This window comes from Varanus komodoensis, unplaced genomic scaffold (assembly GCF_004798865.1).
Source record: "Varanus komodoensis strain SLA01 unplaced genomic scaffold, ASM479886v1 scaffold18_3, whole genome shotgun sequence".
Taxonomy (NCBI): Eukaryota; Metazoa; Chordata; class Lepidosauria; order Squamata; family Varanidae; genus Varanus; species Varanus komodoensis.
The window spans coordinates 14,182,020-14,200,767 of NW_025335549.1; the positions used below are offsets into that span (position 1 = coordinate 14,182,020).

The window sequence follows — 18,748 nt, forward strand, 5'->3', positions numbered from 1 at the left end:
TATCCACTGCAAACACAGCACTTGCCATCACTTTCCCCCTTTTTGGTTTTCTTTCAAAGCCTTTTGCAATGGAGCAGCCACTACTGGCTTTCCACCTTTCTAAAATGTTTGGGTGTGAGAAATGTGTGTCAATATGTTCATGCTATGACAGAACAGCTAGGTATCAGGAAGGGCTGTGGTGTCACACACACCCAGTCACAGTGAATAAAGCCATTTGACACACAAATTGCATATGAAGGCAGAGAATGAGAGGTGAGACTAGGAAGCAGAAAAGAGACGGACTTATGCAGCCTATGGTCCTCTCGTGATCCCCATAAATATCTCATCCCCAGCGGCTGGGCATGTGGTGCTCTTGCTGGTAGTTGTTCTGTGCATGAGCCCAAATTGTAACATGTGTTCAGAGGAGGAAAACGGTGGGTCAGGGCAAAGTGATAGGGGGGAATTCACCAGGCTGCCTTATCCACTTGCTCCTCACTGCACAGCTTTCCATCCCCCAGAAGACCGGAGTCCTGGGCCTCTGTCCTCCACACACAGAAGGAAAAGATCACAGCTGCAATTTGTGAAGCACGAAGAGCTATCTAGGGAACAAGCTGAAAAACTGCCTCTAAACATCTGTACTCTGAAATCTAGTTCGTGCAACATGAGCACATGCTAACAGATGGCCCTATCATGTTTCCATTTCTCATGGGATTAGAAACGGCCATTTGCAAACCAGCAGATCTAAAGCCAGTCTCAAGACGACATACAACAGTCCTGGCTGACAAATATACTTATTGCACACAAAAAATCAGCTTAAGTACACATTGTACAAAATTCTATTTTTGCTCTTCCAGGATACAAGCAGGAACTGTGCTGCACAGCCAGTGATGAACCTAAGTTCTTTAAACTTGAAAACACCACAAATCAGAGTCTAAAACATGATCTGGGCTGGAGAATGATGAGCCATAAAAACATTTCAGAAGTCACGGAGCTTTCTCATGCACAAATTTGTTTGAAAAACTGTAGGACATTTTCCTTTTTAAAGGGAATTCAACACATTCTGGCTGCGTGTTGACAATCTTGGCTAATTAAGACACGAATCAGCCTTTGCCATCGGCAGCTTCAATCCTTCCTTTGCAACTAATGATCATCCCCCGTGACACCTAAACCAGGAAACTGTTATTACCAACTTCCAAACAATCCAGAATATGAAGTCTTGGTTTAGAAGTGCAAACTGGTACTCTCCTGAAATCACATTACCGCTCAGTATCTAACACTCTCTGTTTGGTAATTGCTATTGCCTGATCCAGTCCCATTACTAAAAGAGTCTGTGGTGAGAGTCCTAGAGATGCAAGTTTTGGATGAACCCAAGCATTAGAGTTGGTATTTAGCTGCTTTGCTCCCAGCCCAAGCGAGCATCAAATACAGCGGAATGGCTGCATTTATACTAGGTCTCTCCTGCAGTCCAGCTTCTGAGAAGATGAGCTTTAAGCTGCAATACAGTGGTATTTGGCTCTATCCCCTTTGTCCTTGGCCATCACTAGAATGAGGTCCCCAAGAGCTTCTCTGAGGATGACCCGCACCCCTGTTTTATACCCTCCAGGTAAGCATCTGTCTCAGCAAAATGGGTGTTCCTCATCCAACAAGGCAATTTCTTTTAATATGAAGACTTTACATTAAAAAGCCTCTTCTAAGAAGGCAGGTATTGGGTCCACTGATATAAACCACTAGATACTGACTTTAGAAGGACACAGAAACTGGACATTTTATGCACGTTACCTGTTGCAGTTCTAAACTCAGGCACCGAGGATTTTTCACCAAATACTGCATCAAAATCCACATTGATTGTGGAGGGGGCAGTTTTCTGTGATGTTGAATGAAGAGGATAGCCTACAAATGTTTACAGAAGCATTAGGATTGCCCCAATTAAACAGTTCTGCAAGCAAAGAAGTTAAACAATTGTCTGGAATACATGGAAGGATATGGTACTCCATGACCAGCAAAATCATCTGCACAGAAAGAAAGACAGTAAAGACTAGGTTTGCAGAGGTTTGCACCATGGAAATATGGATCATTAGCCAGTTGTATGCAACCCAGCATTTTCCTTTTTTTAAAGGGCAATCACAACCTGACATCAAACACAGTTTGTCACTTTCATTCTAAATTAAAGATGGCCACAGCCAACTGTTTAATTAAGAGTTGCAATGCAGTTTGGACTGGAAACTAAAGACAGGAAGCAAGTATCAATAAAATTAGATACTGAATTATTGCTAGAGTCTATGAGGAAAGGAATTAGAGGATGTTTTACCACTAAAAAGTTCCACTGTTTGTTTGGATGCAAAGGTGGATGTCATAAAAGGGGTGGTACTTTTTACTGCTTCTTCTACAGGCTTCATATCAAAGAGGTCGAGGTGGGGTGGAGATCCAACACAACCATTTGTTGATGAGAAAGGCCCTTTCAAAACAGCATTCAGTGGTAAGAAAGAAGAAAAAAGAGAAGACAAGTTGTATTCAAGAGAAGACAGTCCATAGTCACAATTTGTGGTTACAAGGGTTTAGAAAACAACAAGTAAAAAATAATGCCAAACAATGCCAAATTATTTGCATCTGAAAAATGCCACATTAATATTATCCTACTCACAGTCAGTTGTGGGCTATAGAGCAGCCTACGAGTGTCTTTCAATGAATGAATGAATGAATGAATGAATGAATATTCCTTGTAATGGGAATAAACCAATTTGGAGAGCAGTAATATTTGCTATGATTTTTTTCTCTGCCATGTTTATTTTCTTATGTTTTCTATGCCATGGCTGTTAATCAAGGCACATGGTATCTGGATTTCATGACAACTGATTAGCTGAGCATCCCCTTAGGCATGGCTTTAATTTGAATAAATAATTGGCTCACAGAATTCCAAGAATGGTAAAAGTTCTAGTTAGCAACAACGGTTAACTTACCTCCCCAGGCGCCACTCGCTGACGTTGCTATGGCTGGAGTGCTCTGTACTGTTGGAACAAATGCAGGCTGCAGATCAAAGAGATCTGTAGAAAGGTTGGGCATGCTGAAAGTTACAAGAAGAAGAATGTCACTCAGAGAAATGCCATACTTAAGCGAGATGTGGTCCAATATACGCTTACGCATATCTGAAGATGCTGAAGCTCAAACTCGGGGCTCAAACACTTTCAAAACTATCCGGATATACAAGTAGGGACATCAGAAAATGAATCTGCAACTTTGACTTCACAACACATTTAATTTGGTAAGTTCTCTAGGACAGGCTTAATTTACTGCAAGTATTTAAATACAAGTAAGAGCCCCCATCAAGATGGAAAATGCATCATTTTTTAGAGCATTTCCAAGCTCTGGCAGGCTCGGTTCCTACACAGTTGACATTTCTACAGACTTGCTTTGGAACTCTCTTTTGCAGCCATCTATCTCTTTTGGTCGCTTTGTTTGCATGAAGGACTTCGGTCTTCCATTTTACTGTTCCTTTTAAGGAACTGGCTTTATTGAATTGTCATCTCCATGACTGGTTTTATTATCTATTCTCCTGGTCTTATTTATTTTTATTACATATCATTATTTTAGGCCATCTTTAAGGGTAGAACCTTCCCATAGCAGCAATTAAGTTAAAAACAAACAAAACATTAACAATGTAAAAAGGCCAGTGAAAACAAGTGAGTCTTCAGAGCTTTTCTGAAGACTGTGAAGAAGGGACCTGAGAAACTCCTGCAGGAAGCTGGTTCCTGAGGTGCCCAGCAAACTTTGCTTTTTTATGTATAGATCCTGACATCCTATCATCTGCATATTAAATTATGGATTTTTCAAATAACCTCTGGTCCAAGCAGATACATTTGATCTTTAAGTGCGAAGCGGTCTCTGCTGGCTGCCCCACCTTGGTTTTAGCATGATCAGTAATGGAGTCTATCTAACACCATTCTCCCTCTCTGAAACAATAGAACTGGGGAGAAATAAACAAACTGTTTTAACGGTCAATAACCTAGATTTTGGATAGGTTTGTGTGGCATTCGTGTAAGCCCAAATAATACAAAGTGTGATAGCTCAATAAATCTTTCTCTTTAAAAAAATGTTGAGAGAAGAACAGTTCTAAAATTTAAAAAAAAGATAATGCTTAAAAAAGATGCAAGTGAAATCAAATGTTTTAGGAGTAAAGCCTCAATCCTAATTATTCCATTAGATGATTACAAACTGCAATGGGGAAGAGAATTGGAAACAGTGCATTTTGTTTGTGAGTACTGTGGTCAAGGTTCTTTTCAGTAAACAACAAACAAGATACTATAATGTTTATGCAGCAGAAGAACCTGCTCTCCATCCCAATTTCCACTTGTGAATCCATGAATGGAGCACTGAAAAGTGAAACACCAAAGCAGACAAACTTCCGTTGACCGTTTGGTCTTAAAAGGCATACTCAAATGTTACAATAACGTTTACTGTTTCCTTTAAAAAGTAAAGCTATATTTAGGTTGCTTTTAAAGGTGCAACACTGTTCACTGTACTTTCTAAGGCCGAGAAGTGGCTTTAACATGGAAAATGAAAATGGCTATAGGTCCTTTGTACCCCGCCCCCCCGCCTGCCCCCCATACCTATTAGTAGTTGGTGCGAGTGCGGCAAAGAGGTCAACAGTAGCATTCGTATTCACACTCTTCCCTGATAAAGTGCTCGGAGAGGCAGATGTAGGGGTAGAATTTGACACCACTGAAATCTCTCTCAATCGTTGTTCCTACAAGACAGTTGTGCAACAATACATTTACTTAGAAAATTAGCCCTTACGTTGTGTTGCTCGCCTTTACATTCAGCCAATGCAAATATACGGGAACTGAAACTTAATCGTCTTGCAGAATTAACCCACATCCGCATTCTTTGGTGCATTACAGGGCAATCAAACCAAGCCTCACTGCTTAGCTCTTTTCCACTGAAACACACGGGAACGGCTTAGACACGACTTCACTTGAAGGCCAAAATGAGACACCGAGTCACGGATAGGCAGTTTAAAGTCCCACGGATTTACATGGAAATTGCTTGGCTGTTTCCTCACTGAAATAAGTGGCTTCCAGAACTGGTTAACTTTGGCTGCACTTGTGAATCCAAACTTTCTAAAATTCACTGATAGAGAGGTAATGCTGAGGTATCAATGAAGATTAAGGCAGCAGCATATGGCCACTCATCTCAGCAATTCCAAAGGCACACATTCCAATTCACCTAAGGAAGGTCCAATCTGAAGACTCGGAATTATAAGGCAAAACTGCAGCGCTTGTACCGGAACACTTAAGTGCAATGATAGCACTTTTCGGGATCAAAAGCCGCTGCCATATCTGAGAAGCCTCGCCATACCTTCAGTGCCTGCAGTCGGGCTTGCTCCTCCTCCAGCGCCTGCTGCTTCTCCCTTTCATCCATCTTGCTGAAGGACATTCCCGTGCTGGCAAGGGTGGAAACTGCGCTAGACAGAGTGCTTGCTCTGCAAACATCGGAAAATGGACAACGCTAGCGCACGCACTTAGTGCCTTTCGACCTACAGAAAGCCTCCAGCATCACCGAGGTGCTTGCTTAAGACTGGGTGGGGAGACACAGCTCCAGCCACAGAACGTAAGCTTGCCCAGATCAAGGGGGAACTATAGCCAGCTTGTCGGATCACTTGGCATCAGCCCAAATGAGGATTTTCAGAGTGCCCCCAAATAACGGGAGTAAACGGCAAAAGGCCTTCGCATGTGTGACAACGATCGAGATGGCCACACATGCACGTGAGCATAGAAATGTTCTAATAATAATAATAAATAATAATAATAATAATAATCTTGACATGCAAATATGATTAAGGCATGCAGGGGGCAATTCTTTGATCTGTGTGGGGAGATTAGGAAGGACATTCCTTTTCCTACCCCACTTTTCCACTCCCCACTGTTTCTCCTCCTTCCTTTAATGGCACAGAAAAGTGGCTGATAAGTTGGGGCTGCGGCTAAATTTGCCATTCAATACACCTTCCAATAAAGCTTGTCTGCCTTGCTTTGGGGCTTGGAACCATCAGCCTCTTCAGCAGCAGCACCATTTCTGTTCACCATGTGGACGAGGCAGTGCTACAGTTTAAAGCATCAGGCTAAAGTTCGTAATGTTCATGAAGAAACAATCCTGCCATGTCACTAACTGCCTTGAGTGACAAAATTTGGCAGAGAGGCAGGACAGTAAGAAAACACAGGCCTATACAAGAAATGGGAACAGCCTACATGCTAATACGGCAAGAATCAACACTCCAGTTATGATCAACCTCTCAAATTACCTGCTGGCAGCAGAAACTTCCTTTGTCTTCTTCCCTTCCAGAGAAGCCAGATGCTGTTCCAGTGCTTCAAGCAGACTGCTGGGAGCCTAAAGTTAAAATTCTCATCAAATGTATGCTGGTTGTTAAGCCTCCATTTTTTATATATTATTCTGCTCTGACGGGCAAAGAGATCATTTCTACCTAAGAAGTCAGAGTAGGATGCTCAGAGAGAAAAGAATAAAGGCTTCAGTTCTACTCCCTACCACAATTTAGCTGCTGTCGCCTCTCCCATGTAAAAAAGCCACAGGGGAAAATGCCAAATATGATTGTACGTGCTATAGAAAGCAAACACATACTAGCAACATAGAATGCCGGCCTTATATCAGGTCACACTACTCGTCCATCGAATCCAGCATTGCTTCCTCTCCTTGTCAACAAACAGCCAGGCTCTCAGAGGTCTTTCAGATCACCTGCTCCATAATCCATTTTAACTGACCGTGTCAGCAATTCAGCCTGGGACCTTCTGCATCCCCACCACTGAGCTGCAACTCCTCCCTTTCCTCCCTCCTAATTTAGATAGGGATTTGTTAATCGCTCCTATCACCATCTTCCAGATGAGCGGCTTTCGGGAAGTTTTCCAGAAGAACCTGGGGCTCCTCAGCGAGGAAAATCATTAGTGGCAGACCAAGCCCCCTGAATGCATGTCCACTGCTTTGGGGCTGCTCTAGCTTGCAGAAAGTATTGTTTTTATGGCCTTGTTGGCCAACATAAACATGGTAGACCCCAGACCCCACCTCCTCCTGAAAGGCAGGCAGGGCAACTTTAGGTGGTGCTGTGGTCCAGGCACTCCAGTAGCCTAAGCGACAACAGCTGCCCGCTTCACTGGGAGGAAGGCTAACCCGTCCTCATGCTCCTAGGAGGACAGTCAGGAGAAATGGAACTGCTGTGGCTTGGGGGTGTTTTAGGGTTCAGGTGGAACTGACGGTGGTTGGTCTGCTCTCCAAGTAAATCCCAGAATCTTCAGCTATACAGAGAAGTCCTGGGACACATATGCAAAGATTCCTCAAATGGCAAGAGTTCCCTGGACCAGAATGTCTGAAAATCCAGGTTCAGTCTAAAGTATAATTTAGCACACAATTCCATGTTCTGTGCAAATATTTTACAAACCATTCCTCAATTAAACGTTGCTTCCTTTTTTCAGTTAAAAAAATCATTCTTTAATTTCTATGGCAGGAAGTGAAAAATGATATCAGGATATGAAGTGCATAGCAAATGAACATCAAATTCATTTAAAAATAACGTATGGTTTGCATAAGCTGGCCTCTAATTTTACAGGAAATCCTTTTCCATACATTCAGTACATGCAGTGGATTATGTTTACCCAAAACATGGTACAGGCAGCAATTTCCAACATATCTGACTACTTTGACTAGCCAGTTTAAGTTCTTGGGCTAGGGAGTGAGAGTGCTCTAAAAGCTTGTCAAGCTTCTGCAGAGCAATCAAGCCAAGTCTGATCAAAAAGAAAAACAGCTACATTGATTTCTAAGCTCTGATAAGCATTAGAGGTAAAGTTGAGACAAGCAACTGAATTACCAAGTTCATACTGACTCTGAACGAAGGAGCCGAAGTAAATGGCGCAAGAAAGAGGGGAACAACCAAAGAAAAATACTAAAATCTTAAACCTAAATCTGCATATAATAGGAACATACTTTCATGCTTGCCTTTGTTCTTACTGACAGTACGTGGGAAGCAGCTAAAATATTCTCTGCCTAAGTTGAGTGGAGCTGGGTTTGGGCTTTTCTGCCATTGCTCATGGATGAAAGCAAATCCTACTTCACAAGATTCTTGGGAAGATAAAATGAGAAGGCCCATGTGGAATCCTTGAAGATACGATGTTATGAATAAAAATAAACCGTAACCCCTAACCCTCAAATAAGAGAAGGCTTCTATAGAAGTTGAAGGTATGCAGTATGAACACCTCCCACTTCATCCGTTTAAAGTACTAGTAAATGCTAAAGACACAAGAAAAAAAGAAGTAAGCTGAACTTCTAAGGAATATGTTTAAGCCAGGATACAGCTACAATAGATTACCAAAACCTCACCAAGTCTATAAAAGAAATCCCAATACCCTAACAATACTAGCATGTACTTATGATAAGAAAATGAAAAAGAATAGAATTGAAAGGCTTATATTCACCAAAACAAGATAAATGATAGAATAGTTGAAGGTATAGACTAGATTTTGATGTTTAACACACACAATTACACTAAGGGAGAAAAGCACAGCTTAACAAAAAAAAAGAGTTAACGGGAAATACATTTATACACTGGGTACATTCACATGGCACATTACTGCAATAATCCAAGCTGGCTGGGTCGTCGAGAGAACATCTGCATCTAACAGATGATCAGACTTACTGTGAATTGTTGCCTCCCTCTCTCCACCCCTGGTCCTTACCCTGCGAACCCAGGAGATACTGCAAGAGGACCAAGCTGTCTCCTTGCTACAAAGAGGAGCTGTTTCGGGCTTGCCATGGCGTTTTCACCCTTCTACCTTTTTCTCCATATCGTGAAAGCCAGCTGACACGACCCCCTTTTCACAACAACAGACTGTCCCCTCAGAGCACCGCACAGGCATCTTGGAAGGCTGTCCATGGTGACCAGGCCTCTAAAAAACCCTCCCTCTTAATTTCACAAATATTTGAAAAAATAATGTTTCAAAATGTTTTTGCATGCACTTGTGGCACTGCAGATTTCTCCAGATGTGTGAGCACAGGATTTGGTGGCCCAGGTGAGCAATGTGCAGGAGGCTGCCCACTGGCAACTTGAGCAGGTACCCATCCTGGGCACTGTCCTGTAGAGGCAACAGGTGAGTTGATTTTTCCCTTTGGTTACACTTGATAGCTGTCCAAAGGCGAGACGTCAAATATGACCAAGCATGTACGTGATCTTAGCTGGAGCTAGTGCAAGATCCTCAAGAAGGATGCCAAGGGCACCCTCATCTTTGTACCATGCTACCATCTTGAGGGAGTAATTTTACCTGAATGGTTACCGTCGACAAATGTCAAAGACAAGCACCATTTTGCGAGTCAGATTAAAAAGGGTTAAAAAGGGGTTAGCAGGGAAGTATACAGGTCTGTAGACACTACGTTCCTGTATGCTTTCCCAGCAAAACAAATGTGCACTACTATGAGTGCATTATAATTATAATAAAAGTAATGATAAAATAAAACAAAAGCATGATTTATGGGACCTTGACACTGGCTAGTGGGAAGGACTGCTTCGTCTGTGGAGTTGATGCATCAATTCACAGGAAAGCTACCTTACACTCTCTCAGCTATTTATCCATCCGAGTGCTGGCTGCACTGGCTAGCAGTGACTCCCCCTTGTCTCAGATCCTCCCTGGCTTTCCTCTTAACAAGATCTGCAACTGCAGATTGCTGAAAGCTTAACATGAGGCCTACTCCATGCAGAACATGTGCTCTGCAGGTGAGCTACAGGCCTTCCCCAGACCATGATGGCTGCAACGCACTTTTGCATACGGGGCCCCGTATCACCATCACTAAACATCTCAGAACGATGGTTTTCGTAGCAAATCGGAACCCAAAGAACCATTTTAGATATACCCATGCATGGCTTCTCCTTTCCACCCATCCCTCTCCAGCACCCAAAGCAAATGTCCTTGATGGCATGGCAACACAGGAGGCTGCCTTGTATCCCTCTGGATCCGTGCTGTCTACTCAGATTGATGGTGGCCCTCCCAGCCAGAGGTCTTTCTATCCCCAGCTGCCTGAACTATTACAGCAGAACCTGTAACTGGGCTCTGCCATCGACCTGTTGTCCCCCTTTAAGGGGACGGGAGAGGGAAATGTTTGGGAAACGAGCCTTGCTGAGCATCTGAAATAAGTTGCATGGTGTTGTACAACCTGGCAGATTAAATTAGGGGAAACAAGGATTATTTGAATGAAGAAAGAAATCTCTTCGGTCTTGACAAGTGCTCTGGGGGAGAAATCTTGTTATGGCAGGGGAAGACATCTTTAGCAATTGTATTCTCTAGAGCAGCCCAGGGAAAATAAAATACTATTTTTAAAGGGTTATTTGATTAAATATACTATTTATGCAAACAAAACAGATCACAGGAAAAATGACATGTATTTCCATATATGACATATATGGAAGAGAATGATTTCTCAGAATGTATAGAATGGAATACTAACTATTAAAAATCACAAACGGACAAAGGACTTGGGTTAAATTAATATGAAATGTACACTGACCTGAGTAAGATCTGGAATGTCACCCTGATCAATTCCAACTTGCTGGGTTCACAAAAAAGGGAAAAAAATGTACATTACTACATGCAGTGGCAATGAAAAGAAAGAACTGTGGATCTGAATGTCTACATAAAAGCTAAGGGATCAGGGAGGACATGGAGAGCTTTCTGAACTGGTACAACTCTAAATGCGACTTTCAAGTTGAATTTTGTATGGAGATCCTACAAGACATTTCTTAACAAGTCTTAATCCATTTCAGAGACCATAAATAGCCAAAGACGGGTTTGTCTGAACTTTGAAATTATTTGGATAAGGAACATTCAGTAAATACTTTTTAAAATCTTTGTTTAAAACAGAGAGTAGAAAATATCCCTTTAAATGTTCGTAGTTTAGGTAGTGTTTACATCCATTGGTCAGATAAAAGTTATGTTTGCAGGACATTCTAAAGTTACTATTGTGACCATATGCACTTATTACTGTACCAGTACAGAGAGCGAAATGAAATACTGCCGATGCTGCTAGGTTTATTTACCTCTGCCACTTTGAGGAATTCTGACAATTTGGTCATTCTGGCTAAGAACTTTTTGTAAATATCCAGACCTTCTTTGCACTGATTCTTCTTCATATCAAAATACTTTTCTGAAGCATGAAATTCAAAGAAAAAAACATTCGTAAATAAAAGACTGCAATATAAAATATTTTTAATGGAGTGTTGGAAAGATAATTGCAAGGAAGTTTATTTTTATACTTTAAAATTGTGTGCTAGAGTTACGAAGTTATGTATTTCTGATAGCCATTCTACTTCTTAAATCAATAAAAACTTGCTAGAGATCCATAAACCTGGAAGCTGTGTGTTGCCTTTTAATGCTTAGCCATGTGTGATGCAATCAACCTTTGGGATCTTAAGAAAGCAGAACATAACATTATTTTCAAGGAGCTGATGTGGTCAGCCCCTAGTAAATGAATTAGATGCCACTGTTTTCAAGATGCTAAAATACTTAGTTACTTCTTCCATACCAGCATTTTCAATTGTTTCAAAGGTAAAGAAAGAAATGTGAAGAGCAGTCATCTGCTCCAGCAATTGCAGGGGAATTGTGCAGAGTAGCATTGTGTGCAGGGAGAAAAGGGAGACAATACACAGAGAGTAAAGATACTGAGTTCTGTATAACAACTGCACAGGACAGACTGGGAGTGATCTGCTATATGCCCATGCTGTACACAGATAAGGGCTTTCTGTCTCCAAAGCCAATTATGTGTGGAAAGGCGATCTCTGAATCAAACCTAACATTCTAAGGGCAGCTAAGGCCCAATCTTTCGATGACCTTTGAAAGGTCCGATCTGCCAAACACAGCCAACTTCCCTCAATCAGCAGGATTTTCTAGCTGAGCCTGTGCTTTATGCTGCTCCTTCAAAGACAGAAGCAGAAGTGAGTCCCTAAGATTTCAGCACAATGTGTTTGGTGTTAGGGTGCTAGTAGATTCAAAATCTGAGCGAGAGCTTCCACTTCAGTAGTTAACTAACTGTATCCACTTTCTATACTGCTTTGACAGATCTGTATACATTTACTTCTCCAGTCACTTTGAGCAAGTACAAACTGGGAATGGATGGCCAAACTCTCTGTCTGTGGACATTTTTACAGAAATTCAGTTTTGCTGTTTCAGGGTGCAAATTACAAGCAGTGGTGAAATAAAAGTCAGAGAGCTGGTAACATTAGTCCAATTCTTGCTTTAACATACTGTTGATTGTACAAAGGTAAACTTTAGGACATTATCTAAAAGCAGGATATAAATCTAGACATAAGTACTGAAAGCATCTAAGAGCTTTTGCTTATTTCTAAACCCGTATTATTTATTACATGTCTATACTGCCCAATAGCCAAAGCTCTCTGGACAGTTTAGCAAGGGTAGCATAGAGCAAACATAGCAGTTTTGTTTGCTCAAAACAAAGGGGGTTTGTTTCATTGATTCATTGCTCAATGAATTGAATCAGATAGAGAGTAGATTCAATTTTAAACAGGTATTTTCCATTACCATTAATTCAACTGCTTAACAATGCTTTGAAGCTGCCACTGTTTTACACTTTATTTGGCAGCAACTGAGCCTACGATCAAGAAAAGAACCCACCAATATTTGTCTAGTTTATTGCCAAGGAGCTACAATGACAGATGGATCACTAAGTCAGCCCTTGCTGCTCTGAGCTTTGGAGAGGCCTATGAGCTACCCAAGTTTTAATCCCACTAAACGTATGAAAAAATAAATATACAGCATTTTCTGAACTTAAGTACCTACTACTGCCATTACTGCTTCCAAGATTTATCTGTGTGGTTTTTTTATGTCAAAGCTAGCTTGGGGTGGTATTTTAGGAACTTGTAATAGAAGTACTAAAACAGAGTACATGTGGATAATTTTAAAGAAGTGCTCTTAGCAATTTATTTCTACCACGTAAGGTAACCTCAACAAAAGGAACTACATTAGAGACACTGCAGCTTTTGCAGTGCTTTCTTTCAGTCAATTGAAATGTATCTTTCCTGGACAGTGGCGTTACTGTTGAATTGCTCTGGAATGTTCCTGAACAATCCAGCTGGCTCAGGGTGTAAAAATAATTTTTATAAAGACTTCTGGCACATTAGAGACAATAGGAACTGAGTACTGCTGGTGGAAAGAACAACTAAGAAAGTGCTGGTGAAGAGTTTGGGGGGTGAGAAAAAAAGAGAAAGGGGGGGTGCAGGAGATTGTGATGGGGAAGAACAAATAAGATAGAGCAGGAAGTGAAGGGGGAACGGACACAAAAGATATTCCACACAAAACTACATCCACTTATTTACACGTGTCTCAGCTAAGTAAACGTTCAACCGATTTTCATTTATTGTTTCACATACCTAGCAAGTTAATAATCCCCTCATTATAGGCCGCGAAAAGCCTGATGGAATCTTTAAAGAGGAGCATGAAGGCAGCATTTATGACCCCATTCGTTAGTTCATTTGGGTTTGCCTGTGTAGAAAGCAGAGCAATTTTTAATAGTTAAGCAACAGGGAGTGAATCACAACATATTTCTTTCCCCTCCATAAACCAATTGGTGGATTTTAGCAACAGAAAGCAATTCCACAACTTACATCAAAATCAAGAAGTGCATCAAGTTGATTCTGGATAATCGGAAGGGTTTTCAGAAGCTTCTCAGTATTCATCGTTCTCATCACACCATCAATCCTTCAAAGACACAATGGAAAAATCAGATGTATACAATCACAGATCTTACCATTATCCATTACAGCAAGAATAAGTAACTTCCAGAGGTCTGGAAGCTTTTCTGTTTCATGCACAGAATGCACCCATGGGTGCAAAAAACCCCCCAAAAAACAAAAACAAAAAAACAGGTAGGGATTAAAACATGTAAAAATAAAACCAAAATGGCTTCAAGACTGTTTAGCAAGAGTAATACTGAGAGGCTGAACTGCAATTCAGGCAGTCAATTGCTTATCTTTTGGAAAGATTTAGTGTAATTCACATATTTGAAAAGGGGTTCCCTGAATTTCAGAGAGTGGTGGGACCACACTGGGAGGCTGTTAGAGCTGAATGCTGGGTGCCCTAGGATTACAGCAAAGAAACACCATGGTCCTCTGAACATCTGTAAGGGTATGCCCACCAAATTCAAAGTGAGAGCAATCAATACGCAATATGCATTTTTCAAATCTGTGTGTTAGTTTATTGAATTCCATTAAGGAGTAGTTTAATTCCCTAAAACAATTTAACTTCTGTGATGATGCCAACCACATATAGCATCGGATTCCAAATTAACAGAAAAAGATACTTCATTTTTTTCATTCAAATGTAGATTTCTTTCCCTTTCTTGCTGCAAATTTCCTTAAACTAAATTCCATTGAATTCTATTCTGCTAATTTGGTTCAGTCAAACATTATTTGAAGCAGAAGCAGAACTGTTGAAGCAGAACTGTGGGAACACATGAGGAATTCTTACCCTCTTTTCATTTTGGTGAAATCAACTGCTACAAGTCTATAGGAAAGTGCTTTTTCATTCAAGTATCTGCTGTATCGTCTGATGAAGGTAGACATATCATAGCCTGGAAATGGTTTTTTAAAAAATCAATTAGGTGTTTAATACTTCTGGTGCTTCTATCTTTTTTCTACCACATCTGATCACAGGATGGTTTGCAATATTATAAAATAATACAGCATTAATACTAAAAGTACACAGAACCTAACAGGGGTTCTACAACAAATATAATCACTGTAGTGGGAGTGAGGCAGTTATTTATTATTAGAAAATTGAAAAGATCTTGAATTGTCCAGAAATGTTTAGATCAAACTTATCACTGAAGAAGAAAGAAGATATTGCAATCTTATTTAACTTGGAGATGCTTCCCTTTGACATTGGTCAAGAGAAACAGGATTTTGCGAGAAATGATGAGACTGATTTCACTGATGAAGAAGAGGAAGATAGTGACTTCTATCAAATCTGGAATTACTTTTTTTTTTTTTTGGCTGGACAAACGGGACTTGGTTCTGATCTAAAGATGTTTTCAGGTTATTATAAATGGATTTTAGTATGACCATAGAATGTTAAAAGATATGTAGTAGGGGGCTGACCCAGTAAATCCGGTGTGTACGACAACTGATGTTTGTAGTATTAGTTTTAAAATCTTAATAAAATTTCCTACAAATAAATAAATAATCACTGTAGAATTTAATCAAAATCCATGCTTGTTCAGGAAACATAAATTTCAAAATTAGAAATGTCATTTCAATTAATGAATTAAAATCTCCCCATCTTTTTGCAATGCTCAGGTCATATTCTCAATACCATTCTAAAGGTACACCTTTAGCATAAGCACAAATTAATTCAGAGGCTGTACATCCAAACATACGTATGTTGGATAAAGTTGTAAACCTACCAGATTTGATAAATGATAGTACAGTGCACTTTTGAAAGTATTCTTTTTTTTTTTTTCCTTTGCACAGGTGTGAGCAATGTGGCTTTCCAGAGGTTTTGGCCTACAACCCCCATCTCCCCACAGCACTGGCAATGCTGGCCAGGCTGATGTAAATCCTGGGCCAAACATTTGGAGGGCCCCAAGGGTATTGCAAGCTAAATACAACATGGAGCAGCTTAACAGACTCATTTAGTATGCTTGAGTTCTGGACATTCCTTCTGACCATAACAATATATAGACTGCAACTTCCACCTTAGAAGAAGAAAAAAATCCTTACCCTGCATGGCACTTTTATCCAGATAGTTGTTGAGATTAAACAATGTATTTCGAGATGCCAAGTACTGGATAAAGCGCTAATGGGGAAAAGAATCAAATTCAATATTATTTCGATCATGTCTTAGTCTCCCATACACATAGAAGCAACTTTCCAAGCAATGCTGTTAAGTGACACTGATCATGCAAAAACCAATACGAAGACAAGCAAATGGATCTACAAGCAGCTCTAATGCTCGGTTGTTCCCCAAGAGGCAAAAAAGAAATTGAGTTGTGCGGCAGAGGCCATGGCACAGTCTATTTTACAAACTCTGGTCCGGTGAAAAGAAAATGAGAGCAGAATTTGTTCAACATTACACCTTTTGCATGGACCTCACTCATCAGAGCATGGTCAGAAAACGTGTGCACATGATTCTGCAACTGTTTTCAGTGATATGACAGTAAAATATCTACCTGCAAGGAATTGTAGGCAAATAAATACTCCTTCCTTCAGCATCAATGCTTGTGTTTGGACTAAGAAACTCTTTATACAGTGTCCATTGGGGCTCTTCTAGCAGAGTAATGAGACAGAGGGTGCTGTTTTAGGCTGCATATGCTCATCTCCACTCCTCTGTTTCCTCTCTCACAAGTGGCAAAACTTACCAACCCTACAGAGAAGTGAAGTTCATTTGACTGCTGATTTCCCTGATGCCAAGTTCTAACACGGGATCTTTTTAGGCACCTCTTAGCTTTTCCTCCTACTAAAAGTGGCGGGGTACATGGGCTAGAGAACCAAGCCCTGCTCCCACCGTAAGTACAATCTGAAAGGCTCAGCAATGATGAAAAGGCTCCGAGCACATGCTTTAAGAGATGCTGTAGTTTGACAGTGCCAACAGTCTAGTAAAAGGAAAAAGGCGATTCAGCCCAAACTGCATAGGGAATTCTGCAATAACAATAGCATGCATAATAAGCTTCTGCTTCAGGCACCTTGCAGAATGCTTCTGGTAGAGCCAAATTATATTCCTGTAAGTCACCTCGAGTTTCTCACAAGGTGGGATATAAATGCAATGTAACAACAGCAACACTTCAGTATTTTGGGGGGGGGGGCACCTGCTAAGTTAGGGAGCGATCCTATGGGGCTGCTGCCCGTCAGACAAGATCCTCAGAGTTTCCCAAAAGCCTCTACCCAACAGGGCTGTTGCTGCAGGACAACAGTTGGACAGAGGTGGCCTCTACTCCCCAATCCTCCATCTCCTTCCTCCAAAAGAGAAAACAGGAATAACTGCTACCCAGATAGGTCTTTGGGTTGGGATGGCTGACAGTGAAGCCAAGGGATTCTCATATCTGGACCCCGTGCCCCCTCTCCTGTTTTCAACCTCTACAAGCAGGGCCGACTTAACAGCATTATGGGCCCCGGGCAAAGCAGTGCACTGGGGCCCCTATGACAACTGCAACTACTGGTAATTTTGGAAGTTTTCCAATTTTCCAAGGGTTAACATGCACAGATTAGTATGGGGCCCACGGGCAAGTGCCCATCAGGCCCATGCGTTCAGGCGGCCCTGTCTACGAGGTCATCCAAGGTTCCTGAGGCAACTCGGAAAGCAGTTGGCACAATTCTTTCCAGGATGGCTGGGGTGGGGTGGGGTGGGGGAGTCCTAACATCGTATTCCCCCTCCCAGTGTAATAGGAAAATTTATGTTCTTGGGGACAGGGACCTAAATACATGACAGGAATGCCATGATCTGTTTTCTAGTGAGAAAGAAAGCCAGATATATAATTCCTACTTGTACTTTTGAGTTCCTCAGACACTCTGCCCTCGCAGAGATCACGTGCACCCCTTCTGAACCCCTTCCCATGATTCAAAGTAAGAGTCTATCCCAAACGACTACTGCCTTACCTCATTTCCATACATCATGAGGTGGTGTGTTGTAATTAGAGCTTTGAACACGACGACCCAGCTACTGTTCACCGTCCTCTCAAAAAGCGTGTCTGCCAGCTGTGGGATATTCACATTCATCTCATTTGTGCACTGAATTAGATCTAAAACATACAAAAGAGAACGTTCTGTAAAAAGCAATATGGGAATTTTAACAGAATTCACACACACACACTCACACACTCAGGTATTCTAAGCAAATGGGAACTATATTCATGAAGCTTCTTCAGCATCTGGCCTGCATGTGCATCTCCCAGGTAGTTTTCCTCCCTTGCTCAAATACTCCAAGTTTCAATCATTTTATCTTTAACAATATCTATGCACTATAGTGGAGAACACTTTGTACCTCTTAAACTATCTCAAAAACTGACTTCATATTCTACATCTTTTACTATCTTTAACTTTTGCTTTCTTTTGTCCAATCATGTAGCTTCTTCTACTGATAAAGATAGTGCAAGAAGCTGGCTGAAGCCAATCTTCTTTAATCTGTGGCTACCTTCAGCTCTGCACCTTTTCTGATGTCCATTCTTCAGTTAAAAATAGGGCTTTAGCAAATAATCCCAAGGGAGTGTGAAGCAGGGATGCACCACATTAGCAGAGGGATAATACGAGAAAATAAAGTATATGCCTTGCGAAAAATCAATGAATCCTCTGGTTATAAAAACAGACTGGGATGTGCTATCTAAAGAAAGCAGCAGACTAAAACCAGCATGTCTCACGAAGAGGAAATTAGAAAGAAAGGCTTGCCTCTCTCCTCATCTCAAAGTGCAGACAAAAGCTAGGCTCTCAGATGGTAGCTGGAGATCTTGCAAATGGAGAAAATATACGAAGTAATTACACAGGCTGGAAAAGCTTGCACAAAGAAGTAGCTCTGGTAAAAAATCTTCTACAAAAATATTTAAGTTTTGATGGACCACCCAGAGCCTATGGCCATGGGGGTGGGAGGCAGTATATAAAAATCAGCAATAATAAACAAATTGCTAAATTTAGCAGTTCTGAACTGTCTACCATTTACCCCTCTGTGTGTGTGTGTGTGTGTGTGTGTGTGTGTGTGTGAGAGAGAGAGAGAGAGAGAGAGAGAGAGAGAGA

General features: G+C 41.1%; 1 protein-coding gene across 5 annotated transcripts in view; it reads right to left on the reverse strand.

The window, feature by feature from the left end:
- LOC123022127 (phosphatidylinositol-binding clathrin assembly protein-like) overlaps positions 1 to 18,748 on the reverse strand; it is a 50,342-nt gene that overhangs the window by 16,763 nt on the left and 14,831 nt on the right. For all 5 annotated transcript variants that reach the window (XM_044427563.1, XM_044427565.1, XM_044427564.1 and 2 more), the window contains 13 exons: positions 17,621 to 17,763; positions 15,749 to 15,824; positions 14,499 to 14,601; positions 13,637 to 13,730; positions 13,403 to 13,514; positions 11,057 to 11,163; positions 10,528 to 10,569; positions 6,272 to 6,357; positions 5,332 to 5,455; positions 4,584 to 4,720; positions 2,937 to 3,040; positions 2,288 to 2,434; positions 1,759 to 1,869 (listed from right to left, as the gene is read on the reverse strand). In XM_044427563.1, coding sequence (XP_044283498.1) covers positions 1,759 to 1,869; positions 2,288 to 2,434; positions 2,937 to 3,040; positions 4,584 to 4,720; positions 5,332 to 5,455; positions 6,272 to 6,357; positions 10,528 to 10,569; positions 11,057 to 11,163; positions 13,403 to 13,514; positions 13,637 to 13,730; positions 14,499 to 14,601; positions 15,749 to 15,824; positions 17,621 to 17,740 — 1,363 coding nt within the window. In that variant the 5' untranslated portion in view covers positions 17,741 to 17,763. The remainder of the gene's footprint in view (positions 1 to 1,758; positions 1,870 to 2,287; positions 2,435 to 2,936; positions 3,041 to 4,583; positions 4,721 to 5,331; positions 5,456 to 6,271; positions 6,358 to 10,527; positions 10,570 to 11,056; positions 11,164 to 13,402; positions 13,515 to 13,636; positions 13,731 to 14,498; positions 14,602 to 15,748; positions 15,825 to 17,620; positions 17,764 to 18,748) is intronic.